General features: G+C 42.0%; 1 protein-coding gene across 2 annotated transcripts; it reads left to right on the top strand.

The window, feature by feature from the left end:
• The first annotated feature begins 3,703 nt into the window (after positions 1 to 3,703).
• On the top strand, positions 3,704 to 17,946 carry zgc:162872 (BAR_ACAPs and ArfGap_ACAP domain-containing protein). Of its 2 annotated transcripts, XM_035791429.1 has the most exons (22): positions 3,704 to 4,330; positions 4,527 to 4,584; positions 4,698 to 4,817; positions 4,970 to 5,023; positions 5,124 to 5,182; positions 5,652 to 5,835; positions 6,937 to 6,981; positions 8,800 to 8,895; positions 9,447 to 9,521; positions 9,607 to 9,710; positions 9,826 to 9,877; positions 10,006 to 10,106; positions 10,378 to 10,489; positions 10,719 to 10,915; positions 11,163 to 11,232; positions 11,461 to 11,555; positions 11,991 to 12,067; positions 12,192 to 12,346; positions 12,747 to 12,856; positions 13,988 to 14,098; positions 14,187 to 14,248; positions 16,290 to 17,946. In XM_035791429.1, exons 1-22 carry the CDS (start codon positions 4,278 to 4,280, stop codon positions 16,457 to 16,459), a joined length of 2,160 nt encoding a protein of 719 aa, XP_035647322.1. In that variant the 5' UTR covers positions 3,704 to 4,277; the 3' UTR covers positions 16,460 to 17,946. The 2 variants fall into 2 exon arrangements, with proteins under 2 accessions (XP_035647322.1, XP_035647323.1); XM_035791430.2 differs by lacking the exons at positions 3,704 to 4,330; positions 4,527 to 4,584; positions 4,698 to 4,817; ... (1 more) ...; positions 5,124 to 5,182; positions 5,652 to 5,835 and adding an exon at positions 6,376 to 6,815.
• Positions 17,947 to 19,105: the final 1,159 nt, after the last annotated feature.

Raw genomic sequence — 19,105 nt, 5'->3', positions numbered from 1 at the left:
CAGTGAGTCAGAAGTTTACATACACTAAGTTGACTGTGCCTTTAAACAACTTGGAAAATTCCAGAAAATTATGTCATGGCTTTAGAAGATTCTGATAAGCTAATTGACATATTTGAGTCAATTGGAGGTGTACCTGTGGAGGTATTTCAAGGCCTACCTTCAAACTCAGTGCCTCCTTGATTGACATCATGGGAAAATAAAAAGAAATCAACCAAGACCTCATAAAAAAATAGTTCATCCTTGGAAGCAATTTCCAAATGCCTGAAGGTACCACGTTCATCTGTACAAACAATAGTTTGCAAGTATAAACACCATGTGACCACGCAGCTGTCAGACTGCCCAGGAAGGAGACGCGTTCTGTCTCCTAGAGATTAACGTACTTTGATGCGAAAAGTGAAAATCAGTCCCAGAACAACAGCAAGGGACCTTGTGAAGATGCTAGAGGAAACGGGTACAAATGTATCTATATCCACAGTAAAATGAGTCCTATATCGACATAACCTGAAAGGCCGCTCAGCAAGGAAGAAGCCCCTGCTCCACAACCGCCATAAAAAAGCCAGACTACGGTTTTCAACTGCACATGGGGACAAAGATGGTACTTTTTGGAAAAATGTCTCTGGTCTGATGAAACAAAAATAGAACTGTTTGGCCATAATGAACATCATTATGTTTGCAGGAAAAATGGGGAGGCTTGTGAGCCGAAGAACACCAACCTAACCGTGAAGCACCGGGGTGGCAGCATCATTTTGTGGGGGTGCTTCGCTGGTGCACTTCACAAAATAGATGGCATCATGAGACTTCACAAAATAGATGGCATCATGAGGCAGGAACATTATGGGATTATATTGAAGCAACATCTCAAGACATCAGTCAGGAAGTTAAAGCTTGGTCCCAAATGGGTCTTCCAAATGGACAATGACCCCAAGCATACTTCCAAAGTTGTGGCAAAATGGCTTAAGGACAACAAAGTCAAGGTATTGGAGGTATTGGAGTCGCCCCTACAAACTTGACTCAGTTACACCAGCTCTGTCAGGAGGAATGGGACAAAATTCACCCAACTTATTGTTGGAAGATTGTGGAAGGCTACGCGAATTGTTCGACCCAAGTTAAACAATTTAAAGGCAAATACTACCAAATACCAATTGAGTGTATGTAAACTTATGACCCACTGGGAATGTGATGAAAGAAATAAAAGCTGAAGTAAATCATTCTCTATACTATTATTCTGACATTTCACATTCTTAAAATAAAGTGGTGATCCTAACTGACCTAAAACAGGGAATTGTTATGAGGAATAAATGTCAGGGATTGTGAAAAACTGAGTTTAAATGTATTTGGTTAAGGTGTATGTAAATTTCCGACCAATGCCATGTCATGATTAGATACACACATCTCTTTCATAAGTTCTGTAAACAATAAAAGCAAATGTACCAACATAGAAGAAACACGATGATTACATATAATGTGTCCTTATTATGCCTACTCTGATGTGTCCTCTCCAATTGAGTGAAACAAATCAAATTGTATTTGTCACATGCACTGAATACAACTGGTATAGACTTTCCCATCAAAGGAAGGCCAAAATGATAATCAAGGACAACAACCACTGCCTCTTCACCTCGCTACCATTCAGAAGGTAAGGTCAGTACCGATGCATCAAAGCTGGGACTGAGAGATTGAGAAACAGCTTCTATATCAAGGCCATCAGACTGTTAAACAGTCATCACTAACACAGAGAGGCTGCGGCCTACATACAGACTCAAATCATTGGCCATTTTAATAAATGGATCACTTGTCACTTTAAATAATGCCACTTAAATAATGTTTATATATCTTACATTACTCATCTTATATGTATATACTGTATCTTAATACCATCTTTTGCATCTTGCCTATGCCGCTCGGTCATCGCTCATCCATATATTTATATGTACAGTCGTGGCGAAAAGTTTTGAGAATGACACAAATATTAATTTTGACAAAGTTTGCTGCTTCACTGTCTTTAGATATTCTTGTCAGATGTTACTATGGAATACTGAAGTATAATTACAAGCATTTCATAAGTGTCAAAGGCTTTTATTGACAATTACATGAAGTTGATGCAAAGAGTCAATATTTGCTGATTTGACCCTTATTTTTCAAGACCTCTGCAATCCACCCTGGCATGCTGTCAATTAACTTCTGGGCCACATCCTGACTGATGGCAGCCAATTCTTGCATAATCAATGCTTGGAGTTTGTCAGAATTTGTGGGGTTTTGTTTGTCGACCCGCCTCTTGAGGATTGACCACAAGTTCTCAATGGGATTAAGGTCTGGGGAGTTTCCTGTCCATGGACCCAAAATATCGATGTTTTGTTCCCCGATCCAATTAGTTATCACTTTTGCCTTATGGCAAGGTGCTCCATCATGCTGGAAAAGGCATTGTTCGTCACCAAACTGTTCCTGGATGGTTGGGAGAAGTTGCTCTCGGAGGATGTGTTGGTACCATTCTTTATTCATGGCTGTGTTCTTAGGCAAAATTGCGAGTGAACCCATTCCCTTGGCTGAGAAGCAATCCCACACATGAATGTTCTCAGGATGCTTTACTGTTGGCCTGACACAGGACTGATGGTAGCGCTCACCTTGTCTTCTCCGGACAAGCTTTTTTCCGGATGCCCCAAACAATCGGAAAGGGGATTCGTCAAAGACAATGGCTTTACCCCAGTCCTCAGCAGTCCAATCCCTGTACCTGTTGCAGAATATCAGTCTGTCCCTGATGTTTTTCCTGGAGAGAAGTGGCTTCTTTGCTGCTCGTCTTGACACCAGGTCATCCTCCAAAAGTCTTCGCCTCACTGTGCGTGCAGATGCACTCACACCTGCCTGCTGCCATTCCTGAGCAAGCTCTGTACTGGTGGTGCCCCGATCCCGGAGCTGAATCAACTTTAGGAGACGGTCCTGGCGCTTCCTGGACTTTCTTGGGCACCCTGAAGCCTTCTTCACAACAATTGAACCTCCTTGAAGTTCTTGATAATCCGATAAATGGTTGATTTAGGTGCAATCTTACTGGCAGCAATATCCTATTGTGCAAAGCAATGATGACGGCATGTGTTTCCTTGCAGGTAACCATGATTGACATAGGAAGAACAATGATTCCAAGCACCACCCTCCTTTTGAAGCTTCCAGTCTGTTATTCGAACTCAATCAGCATGACAGTGATCTCCAGCCTTGTCCTCGTCAACACTCACACCTGTGTTAACACAGGGCTGAGAGAATCACTGAAAATGCCATCATACATGATGTCAGCTGGTCCTTTGTGGCAGGGCTGCAGAAATAGGAATAAAATAAAATCAGTGGAAATGTCTTCTCAAAACTTTTGGGGCATTTATTCTATCCCTTTAGTTAAAGCCACCCAAGTTGTGGACATTGTTGTATTCGGTTACAGGAAACCCCCCCCATTAACAGAGATGGCTGTAGTGGAGCGGGTCGAGTTTGATGGGTCCACATTACTTTTTTTTCCCCTCAGGAGACTGTGACGATTGGCATTACTTGCTAACGGCCCATCACTGTTAAGAGGACTAGTGAGAGGACGTTGATTGGTCGACGCAGGTTGGCAGGGATGGACGGGTATACCCGATCGGGCTCCTAGAGAGGGCAAAGCCTATTTTGAAATAGGGGCTTTTACTTTGAAGGTTTCCTCATTATCATAAGAACGTGACGTCATCGTTAGTGCCGCACTACAGAAATGTAGTCATCATCGGATATTTACAAAAAGCGATTGGCAACATCTTGCATGTATGCGGAGACAGCTGTTTGAGACTAGTATTTATAGTTAGTTATTACAAAGGGACATATCTAAAATTCTGTTGAGCTGTTACACGCTCATGAAGTCCATAACTTGTTGTAAGCGGGCATTGCCGCTCGTGTTCAGAAAAACGAATGACATTTTTTCACATCCCATCGATCGTCTTTCAAGGAAGGACACCTAGCTGGCTAGCTTTAGGCTATCCTTTATTCGAAGGCTAATGATAGGCATGCCGCTAATGCACTAGCTACTGAACATGTAAATTACATTTTGTTTTATTCTTTATAATTGTAGCAACTGGTTATGTTATTGTCACTGTTAGTGATGCAAGCTGTGACTTTAAATCTGTATCATGAATAGCATAGACAGTTTATAAACATAGCTAGCTTAACGGTATTAGCTAGCTTAATGCTATCTAGATCTCCCCATTGCATTGAATAATTTTGTCAAAGCTATTAGCCAGCTACCGTTCTACTGAAGAGAAATCGCAGCCAAAATGGATTCATTCTTGGACTATGAAGAATGCATCCAGGACTCACCTGCATTTAGGTTGGTAACCTTCACTAGGGCTTGGAGTTTTTCCTGCTCAGGTGTTAAGGAAAAAACCCTTGCTCCTCTACCTGTCACAACACTGGTCTGGATGATTTTAAACAATATAACACTATGACAATATGGTGCATTTCATAGCTCTGATGGTGACTTTCTGGAGACTGGGGAATAATCTGTTTTTATTGGTTTTGCTCAGGCTTACCCTGGATAAGTGTCAAACTGATGTTGCAGAGCTGCAGAGTCAAGTGGAAAAGGTGCAAAGTTCTTTGTGCTCTGAAAATGTAGCAAGCAGCATGATGATTTTGCTTCTGCAGTGATGTCAATTGTAAGCCATAAATATCTTGAGTGTGTATACCTCCTGATGCAGGTGATGAAGCTCTGTGGCAAGATGGTTGAATCAGGGCAAGCATACAACACAGCAAATCAGCATTTCCTCGCCGGACTGGCCGAGTTCTCCACGTATCACAAACGTGACAGCGTCATCATGGTATGTATGAACAGGGAGAGGGTTAAAATGTAGGAAAGAAGGGCTTGGGGCAATTATAAGGGACACAAATCATTAGGCTAAAATTAGAATTTGGTTCTGTTTTATTATCACTAAATTGATGTCTGTTGCATTCTGCTCTTCTGTCCTCATAGAACTGCATGAGTCAGTTCATTCAAGGACTACAGGAGATGATCAACTTTCATACTGTGAGTTGAGTTCCACTTGAGACGGATGATTGTTGTCCACTTGTTATGTGCTTTAGTCAGCGCAGGTTTTACTCTCCTTGTGGTTCTCTCCTGTCTTTAGGTGCTGTTTGACCAGACGCAAAGAGCTATCAATCAGCAGCTGTCAAACCTTCTCACACAGTATGTTGCCTTACACACACACACACACACACACACACACACACACACACAGGTGCACTTATAACTTGTTATAAGCATGAGCCTTAATAATGTCTTATAATAAGGTCTCTCGATATTTCAACTTACACAAAATGTCTGGAATCTAGTGTAGGATCATTATCATTAGGGTAACCTAGCGGTAAGAGCATTGGGCCAGTAACTGCTGGTTCGAATACTCGAGCCGACAAGATGAAAAATCTCTCGATGCCCTTGAGCAAGGCACTGAAACCTCATTTGTTACAGGGGCACCATACTACTATGGCTGACCCTGTAAAACAACACATTTCACTACACCTAACAGGTGTATGTGACAAAAGAAGAAGAGATAATTATAAGACAGTGTATACGGGGGTCATACATGCTCATGACAAGTTTTACAATGCATTATAACTGCATCATAATCACTGTCCATTATGTCTTTGTCATTTAGGTTCATACCCCAGCTAGGAGAGACTAGGAAGGAGTTTGTGCGGATTGGTGAGGATCTGGAGACGGCGGCGGTGAAAAATGCCCAGATATACCGCCACAAAGTCACCGATGCAGAGCGCGCCAGCCATCTTCTGTTGGCCACACGCAAATGTCACCAGCACTTTGCCCTTGATTACTGCTTGCAGGTAAATGCAATAGCCAGATGCATAACCACAGATCAATACATACAATTGGAAAATAAACTGCTAGTTATAGTCGAATTTAGTTTGAGGAGGTACTAATTAGGGTTGCAAAATTTCGGAAAGTCGTTAAAAGTCTCCAGCCCCGAATTCTGAAAATACCTGCGAACTTTGGAGACATTTTCTGGAATTTTGCAACCCTACTTGGAATTAGGGATGTTTACACAGGATAGGAATTGTTAGCGGAGTGAGTAGCACTCAGGTAATTCTTACTTAGATGATTCTTTTCATTCTGCTCAGAGTGTAAAGTACACTCAGCTGTGATTTCTTTTTTAATTTTACCTTTATTTTAGCAGGTAAGTTTACCCGAGAACACATTCTCATTTACAGCAATGACTTAGGGAATAGTTACAGGGGGGAGGAGAGGGAATGAAGGGAGATGATTAGGTTACGATGATGGTATGAGGGCCAGATTGGAAATTGAACAAATGTGTGATTCCTCAGAGAGCAGATGATGGCTGCTGAAGTAGGGCATTCCCAGCAGAGACTATTTAGCAGAGAACTCAGAGGACAAAGGACTCACTGGCAAAGACATCCTGGAACAGAGGGAGGGGTTTATTTGTTTAAGGTTTGAGTAAGCAGGTGAGAGAACACGTTTAGGTACGTCTAACAGAGCAGGAACAGATACTGTATGTCATCATAAACAGGCCGGCGCATAACCAGACAACCCATGACATGGCTAGATATTAGCAAACGTGCATTTTAGGATGGCTATTAATGACAAGGATGAGGCCTGGGATCGTGATCATTAAGGTGGAATTAAAGTAATCATAAATGCAACAGACAAACAAAATATGAGCGTTTCTTATTGGTTAAGTGAAGGAAGTCCCTCCTTGTTTCAGTCCATGTTCTTCTGTTTGGTGCCTAATAAACAGAACCCAGAGTTAACGGAGTTACGGCATTCATTTAGGTTTCTTCTGCGATTGGTGAGGTCATATTAATACGTTCAATGCTTTGAAATTCATTTTGTGAAGTTCAACAGATTTTTAGATTGTGGCTTGCATTGTTTTTGTTAATTTGTCCTTTTATCCATTGCTCTTCTTGCAGCTGAATAACTTCAAGGCCCAGCAGAAGCTGGACATCCTAAATTCTGTGAGTCCCAGTTTCTAAGCTGTAGTGGGTGATCTTAAATGCAAATGTAGTTAAATACCCAGGTGAACTCAGTGTAATGAATGACAATAAATACAGTGCCTTGCGAAAGTATTCGGCCCCCTTGAACTTTGCGACCTTTTGCCACATTTCAGGCTTCAAACATAAAGATATAAAACTGTATTTTTTTGTGAAGAATCAACAACAAGTGGGACACAATCATGAAGTGGAACGACATTTATTGGATATTTCAAACTTTTTTAACAAATCAAAAACTGAAAAATTGGGCGTGCAAAATTATTCAGCCCCTTTACTTTCAGTGCAGCAAACTCTCTCCAGAAGTTCAGTGAGGATCTCTGAATGATCCAATTTTGACCTAAATGACTAATGATGATAAATACAATCCACCTGTGTAATCAAGTCTCCGTATAAATGCACCTGCACTGTGATAGTCTCAGAGGTCCGTTAAAAGCGCAGAGAGCATCATGAAGAACAAGGAACACACCGGGCAGGTCCGAGATACTGTTGTGAAGAAGTTTAAAGCTGGATTTGGTTACAAAAAGATTTCCCAAGCTTTAAACATCCCAAGGAGCACTGTGCAAGCGATAATATTGAAATGGAAGGAGTATCAGACCACTGCAAATCGACCAAGACCTGGCCGTCCCTCTAAACTTTCAGCTCATACAAGGAGAAGACTGATCAGAGATGCAGCCAAGAGGCCCATGATCACTCTGGATGAACTGCAGAGATCTACAGCTGAGGTGGGAGACTCTGTCCATAGGACAACAATCAGTCGTATATTGCACAAATCTGGCCTTTATGGAAGAGTGGAAAGAAGAAAGCCATTTCTTAAAGATATCCATAAAAAGTTTTGTTTAAAGATTGCCACAAGCCACCTGGGAGACACACCAAACATGTGGAAGAAGGTGCTCTGGTCAGATGAAACCAAAATTGAACTTTTTGGCAACAATGCAAAACGCTATGTTTGGCGTAAAAGCAACACAGCTCATCACCCTGAACACACAATCCCCACTGTCAAACATGGTGGTGGCAGCATCATGGTTTGGGCCTGCTTTTCTTCAGCAGGGACAGGGAGGATGGTTAAAATTGATGGGAAGATGGATGGAGCCAAATACAGGACCATTCTGGAAGAAAACCTGATGGAGTCTGCAAAAGACCTGAGACTGGGACGGAGATTTGTCTTCCAACAAGACAATGATCCAAAACATAAAGCAAAATCTACAATGGAATGGTTCAAAAATAAACATATCCAGGTGTTAGAATGGCCAAGTCAAAGTCCCGACCTTAATCCAATCGAGAATCTGTGGAAAGAACTGAAAACTGCTGTTCACAAATGCGCTCCATCCAACCTCACTGAGCTCGAGCTGTTTTGTAAGGAAGAATGGGAAAACATTTCAGTCTCTCGATGTGCAAAACTGATAGAGACATACCCCAAGCGACTTACAGCTGTAATCACATCAAAAGGTGGCGCTACAAAGTATTAACTTAAGGGGGCTGAATAATTTTGCACGCCCAATTTTTTTATTTTTGATTTGTTAAAAAAGTTTGAAATATCCAATAAATGTCGTTCCACTCCATGATTGTGTCCCACTTGTTGTTGATTCTTCACAAAAAAATACAGTTTTATATCTTTATGTTTGAAGCCTGAAATGTGGCAAAAGGTCGCAAAGTTCAAGGGGGCCGAATACTTTCGCAAGGCACTGTAATTCAAATGTGAATTGTGAAGAACATTGGAGAGTGGGCATGTCAGATGTAGATGTAGAATTGGTTGATCAGCCATTCCTATATTGTTTGTTTCAGGTGTTCTCCTACTTCCATGCCCAGTATACCTTCTTCCACCAAGGCTTTGACTTGCTGAGAGACTTGGAGCCCACTATGAAGTCCATGGCTGCACAGGTGAGACGACAGTGACAGACTAGACGATGTGATTGTTAGTTGAGGGAAAGTCACTATAACTAGGGACAGGAGTTTTTACTGACCACGCGACCTGACCAGGAAAAACTCTGTAGCTAAAAGTACCTGGCTTGACTGTAAAAAAAACCCCCAAATATTCAGGTTCTCAACAACAACAAAAAAGGACATACTCTCCGTTCTGTGTCAGTGGCCACTGATTGCATACAGAAGTCAGACGTGCGCTCTTTAAACTGGAGGGTGAGGAGGGGGATTTTTCCCAAGAGTTAATTAAATTAGCTAGTTTAATGTGAAATGTGTTACATTTAAAATTAAACATTGAAAAGAGACTAAAAATACAATTTAAAAAGTCATTAAAAAATTCTGAGCGAGGAGGACATTTTTTCAGAGGAGATCAAAAGGGCAGGTGCTCTGGCACTGGTTGAGCCCTATCTGGGCTTGTGCTTGCCACTCAGGGAGTATATAGTCCAGAATGCGGCTGCCAATATCATTGTCTACTGGTTCATTGAGATTTCTGATAATATGCCTCTTGACAGCTCGCCCAGCTCTCGACTGAATGCACAGCTAAAAGAAAGGACCTGGAGAATACCCACCTACTGGTCCAGCAGAGAGTGAGTGTTATCATCAGATGCCAGATGCTCACAGTTACTGAAGGATTATCACTTAACTAACACAAATGTGTGTGTTTGTGTCCAGGATGCCTCAGGGGAGCCCATACTAAGTTCCTGTCCTGATGGTGGGGAAACCATACAGGGCTACCTCTTCAAAAGATCTCGGAGAAAGAACAAGACATGGAAGAGGTGAGCAAGAGTAACACAAATTCTTTACTGTGATACCTTACAACTTATGTCACACGATGGCAGTTAATTACTCCCCTGTATTCAACACGTCACTAAATCTCAAATCTTGCTGTAGATGCTGGTTTTCCATTAAAGACAACCAATTGGTGTACACAAAGTCACATAAGGTAGGACAGTTTATTTATCTATTTATTTGGTCTTTTGCGCAATCATTTATTTGAGTTGTACTGCAGAATTTTATTACAGACATTTTTGTGTCCTTGAATAGTTGTGATTGACAGTTATCTTCCTGTAGGAGGAGCCTGTGTCGCTGTTTGATGACCTCAGGCTGTGTGCGGTGAAGTCTCTGGACAGCATTGACCGCCGCTTCAGTTTTGAGCTGGTTTCTGTTAAAAAGTAGCTAAGCAGTTTTAATTTCTATATTTTTTGTTCTATTTACATTTTTTCTGAAGTTTTCCACCAAATGTTGTTTAAATGTATCTCCGTGAGGCTTTATCTGTGACATAATAAAAACTCAAGTCATTGAAGATTTAACAGTGCAATCTTCGCAGCTGATTTCAGATACAGTGGAAATATTTTAGTTATATTTTGCATGTGACGCATTGCATTAAAGCAGAGCTCAAGTCCAAGTTATCCCTCATTGACCTGCCTGTCTTCCTCTGCCCAGATGCTGTGCCCTCCAGGCTGACTCAGAGGAGCTGAAGCAGGCTTGGATCAGAGCCGTTCAAGGGAGCATAGACATGGCCTACCGCGAGAGAGTGGAGTCCCAGCAGCCTCAGGTATTTACAACTCAGACAAGCTTACAGACACATTAACAGATTTTCCATGCTACAATATTTAACTACAATTGTCGAGCACTTAGATTTTTGTATAAAATAAAAATTGGCCAAAGAAAACAAAAACAAAGTCACATTTAACTAAACAAAACAGCATACCGTCAGTGTCCTATTGACTTATTAAGGAATATCTAGGCAAATACATTCTAACTATGCCTCTCTGTGTGCCCAGCCCACAGAAAGCCCTCTGCCCCTCCAGAGCGCCTCAGACCCCCAGCCAGGACAGCCTCCTCAAAGGCCTGCAGCGTTGGTTGTGGCCCTCCAAAGTCCGGGGAACCACCGCTGCTGCGACTGCAGTGAGGAGGAGCCACGCTGGGCCAGCGTCAACCTGGGTATCACCATGTGCATCGAGTGCTCCGGCATCCACAGGTACTGCCTTGCTAGTGTGTGGTGTTTATAGTCCTGGGGTACTGACAGGACTACAGGGCGTGCAGGCTTTTGTTCCAGTCCAGCACTTTCACACCTCATTTTACAGATCAAGGTCTCACACATACCGTGATTAGTTGAATCAGGTGTGTTATAGTGCTAGGCTGGAAGTCCTGTCAGTCCCCCTGGAACTTCCCAAGACCGGTGTTACTGACCACTATGTTTCTGTTGTGTTGTGTTTTTTTAACAGGAGCCTCGGGGTCCATCTCTCCAAAGTGCGATCTCTCACCCTAGACTCCTGGGATCCCGAACAGCTGAAGGTACTGGAGCAGAAGTCTCACATACATGTTACAAATTAAAGTTGAGTAGCTCAAGATAAAATATTACAATTATGAGTAGTAGCCCTGAGATTTTCCTGACTGCATGACCAGCTGGCTATACCTAGGGCCAAGAGTTTTACTGGTCAGAGCTCATGGTCAGGAAAAAAACGAAGGGCCCCTAAGTATGAGGTTAGTTTCTTAACTCTTCTGCTCTGTTCTACTCTGCAGCTGCTGTGTGGTCTGGGTAATGATGTCATCAATGGGATATATGAGTCCAGGTGTGCAGCAGAGGGCAGAGTAAAGCCTAGTGCTGGCAGCCCTCGGTAAGCATTTCGCAACCGTTTCTTTGGCAACACTGTCAAACCGCTTATATTCCCATTACTTCGCTATTTTGGACTAAAATAAAACCCCTTATATTAGTCTGTTCCGATTGAAAGAGACTTACTCCATCAATTGAAAGGCATTGATGATAAAAGAGCTACACTGAATGAGCTGAACTCTTAGAAAGGTTCCATCTAGAACCTAAAAGGGTTCTTTGGCTGTCCCCATGGGAGAACCCTTTGAAGAACCCTTTTGGGTTCTAGGTAGAACCCTTTCCACAGGGTTCTACATGGAACTTTTTTTTTCTAAGAGTGAACACTGGAGTAGGTTTCAAAAGACTTCACATAGGGCTTTACAATGTTCGATTAGAAACAAAACTACTAAAATAACTCCCTGCACAGTCCCCTGCTTTAACAGTTATTCTCTCTCTCTTTCAGCCCAGAGAAAGAGACATGGATCAAAGAGAAATATGTGGAGAAAAGATTTGTGAAGGATGCCAGCTCGCCTGAAACACGTAGGTCCCTATCGTACTACTCAGCTCTGCAGGGGTTTGATGTTGTTTGCGTGTCTCTGTGTCCTACTCCTAAATTTCCTCTCAGTCCAGTCCTCTTTCAATGACGCTATTATTGTTACTGTAGAGATTGGGAGGGAGAATGCAGGGCGCCAGTTGTACCAGGCTGCTTTCCAAGGGGACCTGGTCACCATGGCATCAGCGTTGGCGCAGGGTGCAGAGGTGAACTGGAGCCACGCTGAGGAGGAGGGACGCACTGCTCTCATTGGCTCAACTTTTGGGGTGAGTAGCGCCATGGACATTACTTAAAGGTACAGTCAGCAATGCACAAAGTAATCAGTAATATCAAGCTGCTAAGGACATTCAATCCCAGGGCTAAACTTCTCTGCTGTTTCGGTTTTGCAGTTATCACATTGACGCTATTGAAGTGCACCGATGCAGATGTGCAGCTATTCTGTGATACTCTTGAGTGCATAGTGATGCATCATTGCTTATCTGCAACATCACGACAATGTAATATTGCTAAGTCTGTTTGACATAGATTGGGTTATATTTATATTTTAGCATGGTAGGCGCCTAAGTTTATCCTGACTGGGTAGTTTGTTTTATGTGTATTTTTGTTAAACTTCAGGGCCATAAACATGGGGTGTGCACTTGTCTTACATTTTCTGTCTGTCTGCAGGGCTCCCTATCGGCCTGTGAGTTCCTACTGCAGAATGGAGCCAATGTAAACTACCGTGACCAGCGCGGCCAAGGTGCCCTTCACACTGCAGCCACCTGGGGCCACACAGGGTGAGGGTCACACCCATAGAGATACATCAGTTACATATACAGTATATGTATGGTGTTGAATAGAGTTCTGTTTAATTCACACCAATGCTTTCACACAGTCTAGGGTTGGGCAATATTACTATAGTATCGTCTATTGACGATGATTGACAGCTAGGTAGCCTGAATGTCAAGACCGTTGGAAATAAATGATCTGTGTGGGTCAGAAAACCACCTGATCCTCCATGGCCAATAACCTATCCTCCTACTAGGCCTATCATAAAAGCTTTAAGACAAGTTAGAATGATATACAGTAGCCTATATCCCAAATATTCAAATAGCCTAAGAAGGTTGACGCTTTAAAAAGGAACACGAATGAAAGTCCGAGTCTATAGGACCTAGGCGTAGGCTATTCTCAATCACAGCTTTATGAGAGCGATAGAACAAACAATATTAAGAGAGGAGGTGGCAAATAGTCCTAAAGCGATTATTATCCAGTTCTAAAGACGGTAGACTTTGCTTCTATTTATAACTCACTACTGTGAGACGGCCCATTTGACTGACACTTTGCTCCATCATGGCATGTGTCACAAAGACACACATAAATCTGTTTCACTTTGGCCAATAGGGGCGATAACATCGTCCAACCATAACACAGTCAGGGAATACAGTATATAGAGCAGGGATGAGCAACACCGTAGACTATGGCTGGCTATTTTACAATATCTACACTATGCATGCCCAAAACGTAGCTTCGTTTTAACTGGTATGCTATTGGAACAGTGCCTGTAACTAGGACCCAGAGTTTATGGTCAGGGTAAAGTCCTTGGTCTACATATAGCAGTAGGAGAAGTACTTCCAGGTCAGGCCAGGGGTTATCTTAAGTTTTTGGGGTCATAATCAGAACATACCCCCTACTTGAGAATTCAATAAAAAAGCATGCAAAGAGTTTTACTATGATTTCTGCAGTGCATGATCGGACTAACCAAGTATCTGGCCCCTTTTCTTATTTTTTTGTAATAATTTGGTTGTTGACCCCTTGCAGTACCACTTTGAGAACCACTGATGTCTTGGGCTATAGTATATCAGTCTATGATTGGTTAAAATCTGTTTGGTGGGTGCAAATGAATAACGTGTGTATCATGTTTCTCACAGGCAAGTGTGTCTACTTCTAAAAAAGGGAGCCAATCAGTATGCAGTTGACGAGAGGGGGCAGGACCCACTCGCCATTGCCATAGAGACAGCACATGCCGATATTGTTACCCTGTAAGTAAATCCACTCTGAAATGCAGGAAAAGTAGAAGCTTTGTGGTAGTTTGTTAATGGCCTGTATTTTTTGGGGACTGTTTTCCAGACTACGAATGGCTCGCATGAATGAAGAGATGAGAGACTCAGAGGGATTCTTTGGATCTATGGGTAACATTCACTATGTTGATGTTTAATAAAATGCTGATACCTTTTATTTGTTTCTCGCCTGTGAGAAACTTGTATACATACGGGTTGAAAATGGAAGATATGTTAACTGAGAAGAGCCTAAATTGGAACGCAGTGGCTGCCCAGTAACATGCTATACATGACATCAGAGCTCAGGGCCTCCACTTCACAGCTCTGTATGGGTTTTGACCTGTCAACTTTTCTGAACTTGAGCACCACACGTGACATGAAGTTGCTCCCATCCTTCCCACTAATTGGGCAACTTTTGCAAATGTTTTTTTTTTTGTCTGAGTGAGGGGAATGCTGTTAATTAAGAGGTATTTTAAGTGTATTTTTGAAAGATGAGACGTTGAGTATTATAATAAATACCGTTGTGATGTCATACAAGCAAGCCAAACACCTGTGAATCCAAATGTGTACTTCACATTTCCATAAAACTCATGGGCATATACAGTGTCAACGTTTATGATCACTATGTTGATGTACAGTTACAAGATGACATGGCTTCATACCCTATGTTGTTATAAACAGAATGAGCCAATGTTTGTCTATTGTGAAGAAAATTTGTGGCAGCACCTAGATGCACGCATGACTCCTTCTTAAGATTGTATTTTATAACTTAGCTAGTCATGTTGGCAATAGAACAAGCTTTCAAAATTATGCCCACCTGACCCAGATTGCCATTTATAATGGGACGTTTTTGGATTGCGTAAACAACAACAGTAATTGTGCTGGGGACAATAAAAGGCCACTCTAAAATGTGCAATTTTGTTTTTTCCCGCAAGTTTTGAGGGAGATACAACTCGCATGCTGACTGAAGGAATGTCAACCAGAGCTGTTGCCACAGAATTAAATGTTTATTTCTTTACACTAAGCTGCCTCCAACATCGCTTTAAAGAATTTGGCAGTATGTCGAACTGGCCTCAACCGCAGACCACGTGTAACCATGCCAGCCCAGGACCTCCACATCCGACTTCTTCACTTGTGGGATCGTCTGAGAGGGGTGTTGAGGAGTATTTCTGTTTTGCGTGGAAAAACTCATTCTGATTGACTGGGCCTGGCTCCCCAGTGGTTGTTTCAATTGACTGATTTTCTTATATGAACTGTAATTGTTGCATGTTGCGTTTTTATTTTTGTTCAGTATAATATGCACAGAAAACTGTTCTGCGGTGAACTGTTGTGTCCTCAATTTTGGTCTAATAATTTCCCCATAATCTCCAAACTGTTCCCTTGGAATTGCTACCATGCTTATGCATGTGCTTTTCATATTTCTTCTGTAAGAAACATTTCAATTTAATCCTATCCCTATAGTCCAATTCCCATGGAATTACAAGTCGTATTGATTTCCAGAGTTGAGGTAAACCAATCGACCCAACAATGTTTATCTAAACTTTGTGAGTAGACTTTGTTCTTTCACCTTCTGTGGTATTTGTCTGTAGCTTGGCTGATGCCACCCACGTGGTACACAGCTAGGGAGAGCTGTGTCCCACTGGTCTGGACAGGAATTCATTTGTTGGTGCAATATTCACTCAGAAATAGAGCACGCTTCGATTGGCTATCTCAAACGTTGAGACCTCTCGTTTGGATGTGAAAATCTAACATTTGTAAAGGAAGGGGGCGGGGCTGTGTGAAGCTGTCCATGAGGGTGTTTGAGAGAGGAAGACGAAAAGAGGAGAACAAACCAGTAAATGCACAGACCCCTTCATTATTGACGCATCGTGCTGACAGCATCTAACAGCCTCCCTAGACTCTGAAGTCAGGAGGACTTCGAGTTTTGGTATCAGCCAGACTTCTCTGTCCGTGCTGAATGTGAAAACTCCTACAATGCTATTTTGCTGTGCTGGGTTAAATTAATTAGGGCTCACCATAGCAAAACGTTTTGCAACGAAGACTAAAATGGCTTGTTCTTATTGAACAAGTACAGATAGTTCAGCCTGTTTCACTCTGTTTCATTTCATGCCTACTAAACAACCCTTAATCGAAACACAAAATGTTGCTGAAATGCTTGTGTGTTTCATTCCAGGTGACGATGAGACATTTCAAGACATCTTCCGTGACTTCAGTGATATGGCTTCTCACGATCCAGAAAGACTGACTCGTCGACAGTTCAGCAGAAGCGGAGAAGCGGAGGGACAGGACAAGAGGATGATGAATGACCAGCACAAGGCAGAGAAGGAGGAGGAAGACACATAGGGGAGACTCTCAATTGAAAAATACTCCTCGTGTCCTCTCATCTTGCCTCTTTCTAAAAACCCATTGGAGGAAAAGATCAGACGGGTGGGGCCTCTGGCATTCTCATCCAATGGCAATAGAAATTCTCCCATGTAAATAAAGAGGAGGAGACCTAGGGTTGGGAATTATAAAGGAAAAGGGTCATTACCACTTTTAAGGTCAAGAATGGGGAAAACAGGGGTGAATTCAATGAGGTGAAACATTCACATTGTTGCAGGTAGAAATGACATGACTCTCAGTTCTACATAACAGACACTCACACCTAATATATACAAAACATTTACAGTATATCTAAACATTCTGTAAAGTTGCACCCTCCTGGTCCTTCAGGGCTGCAGTGTCTGACAGTTGTCATTGTGCCTCAGCAGTTAAATAACAAATCAAATTCTGACTTGAACATAGTAAAAACTTTTTTTTTTAAACTTGCTTTAGTTTTGAGGCACACTTTTGAAGTTATTAGAAAAGTTAGCTGAACATTTTACAAAGAAAAAGGAAACTTAAACTACTAGGCCTACCTACTACTACAAGGAAGCAAACAGGATCTCAATCCTGTTTAGAACTTATAATATTAAATGTTACAGTCTTGAATACTGGTCAGTAGACCCTTAAACCCTCAAGGAATGAATGCTCCCATTCTTGTGAATGGATGTTTCATAGGATGGATGCATATGAACTGTGTTTGCACAGTCTGCTGTAATGACCAAAAAAGACATAAATAAGGAATATAAAAGGGTTACATATTGAAATACTAAAGTATTATATTTATGTATTGTTATTAGCAACTCCAATATTTCAGATGTTATTAGATGACTTACACTTACTGACTGAACTGCTGCATGCAATAGCCTATACATGTTGCTACTTACAGGTAATCTGAGGGAACAGTTGATTCTTGCTGAATGTGGGGTGTATTCACTAGGAGCCAAACAGGACGAAACAGGGAGGGACCTACCCAAATCTGTCCAATAAGAACTCTCGTTTTCGTTGCAGAACATTTTCTATTGTGAAACATTTTTGTTACAGTGTGTACTAATGATTACACCCCAGTTAATCTTTCAATTTGAGTCTGGATCAATCCCATTGAAAGCAATGGCTCCTTATAAAAGATTGTTATGTTTTTGTTTGCAGAGGAAATAAGTGGACCAAAACTATAAAACGAGAATGCAGGGATTTAGAATGTATTATAAAGTGGGTAGTTTGGGTCCTGGATTATAATTGGCTGAAACAGCATTTCAGCTGTGTGTATATCAGACAATATGACGCAGAAATACTTGTTTACTGTTCTACTTGTGTTGGTAACCAGTTTATAATGGCAAATAGGCATCTTGGGGGTTTGTGGTATATGGCCAATATTCCACATCCCCTTGGGCCCTATTGCTTAAATATAGGCCTATTATATGTGATTTTACTGTGGCACAGTCAGATATAATAAAAATGTGTCAATACTGTTTTGAGTTTTTATTGGATTATGGTGCACAGTATCCCAGATGTGATTGAAATAATGAGTAAATGATGAGTACAGTCCTTAATGGAAAAGTTATATTTTACAAACAAATCTCTTATTTTGTATGTAAATGGATTGTAATAGAAGGGTCCAGACAAATATTTTGTGATTTCCCCTTCTATAGAAATGGACCCCAAACAGCAAATCACTACCTCATCCTCGTTGTGTAGTATGTGGGTCCCAAAAAAGACATGAAAAAGGCACAAAAAAACAACAACATAATTTTAGAAACAGCAAAGCTCTCAGTATTGTGATGCAGGTCTTTAGCTGTTGTACACATGAAATTGTGTCATACTGAACTTTATATTCCATTTTGTTGTGACTCCAGAGATACCCCTGTCCATTGTACAGGTAAATAAAGGAAACACAAAATAAAGGACACACTGAACTAAATGAGGGGTACAAAATACACTGCTCAAAAAAATAAAGGGAACACTTAAACAACACAGTGTAACTCCAAGTCAATCACACTTCTGCGAAATCAAACTGTCCACTTCGGAAGCAACACTGATTGACAATAAATGTCACATGCTGTTGTGCAAATGGAATAGACAACAGGTTGAAATTATAGGCAATTAGCAAGACACCCCCAATAAAGGAGTGGTCAGCGTAGTGTCCAGAGTATGGAGGCGCTACCAGAAGACAGGCCAGTACATCAGGAGATGTGGAGGAGGCCGTAGGAGGGCAACAACCCAGCAGCAGGACCGCTACCTCCGCCTTTGTGCAAGGAGGAGCAGGAGAAGCACTGCCAGAGCCCTGCAAAATGACCTCCAGCAGGCCACAAATGTGCATGTGTCTGCTCAAACGGTCAGAAACAGACTCCATGAGGGTGGTATGAGGGCCCGACGTCCACAGGTGGGTGCTTACAGCCCAACACCGTGCAGGACGTTTGGCATTTGCCAGAGAACACCAAGATTTGCAAATTCGCCACTTGCGCCCTGTGCTCTTCACAGATGAAAGCAGGTTCACACTGAGCATGTGACAGACGTGACAGAGTATGGAGACGCCGTGGAGAACGTTCTGCTGCCTGCAACACAGACTGTCCAGGAGTTGGCGGATGCTTTAGTCCAGGTCTGGGACGAGATCCCTCAGGAGACCATCCG

The sequence above is a fragment of the Oncorhynchus keta genome, chromosome 18 (genome assembly GCF_023373465.1).
Source record: "Oncorhynchus keta strain PuntledgeMale-10-30-2019 chromosome 18, Oket_V2, whole genome shotgun sequence".
In the NCBI taxonomy this organism is placed as follows: domain Eukaryota; kingdom Metazoa; phylum Chordata; class Actinopteri; order Salmoniformes; family Salmonidae; genus Oncorhynchus; species Oncorhynchus keta.
This window is presented reverse-complemented; position numbering and strand designations above follow the sequence as displayed.

Coding starts and splice junctions, on each gene's coding strand:
- zgc:162872 (XM_035791429.1), top strand. CDS start 4,278: ATGGATTCATTCTTGGACTATGAAGAATGCATCCAGGACTCACCTGCA. Junction 4,818..4,969: donor AACGTGACAGCGTCATCATG/GTATGTATGAAC, acceptor CTGTCCTCATAG/AACTGCATGAGTCAGTTCAT. Junction 9,711..9,825: donor AAGAACAAGACATGGAAGAG/GTGAGCAAGAGT, acceptor ATCTTGCTGTAG/ATGCTGGTTTTCCATTAAAG.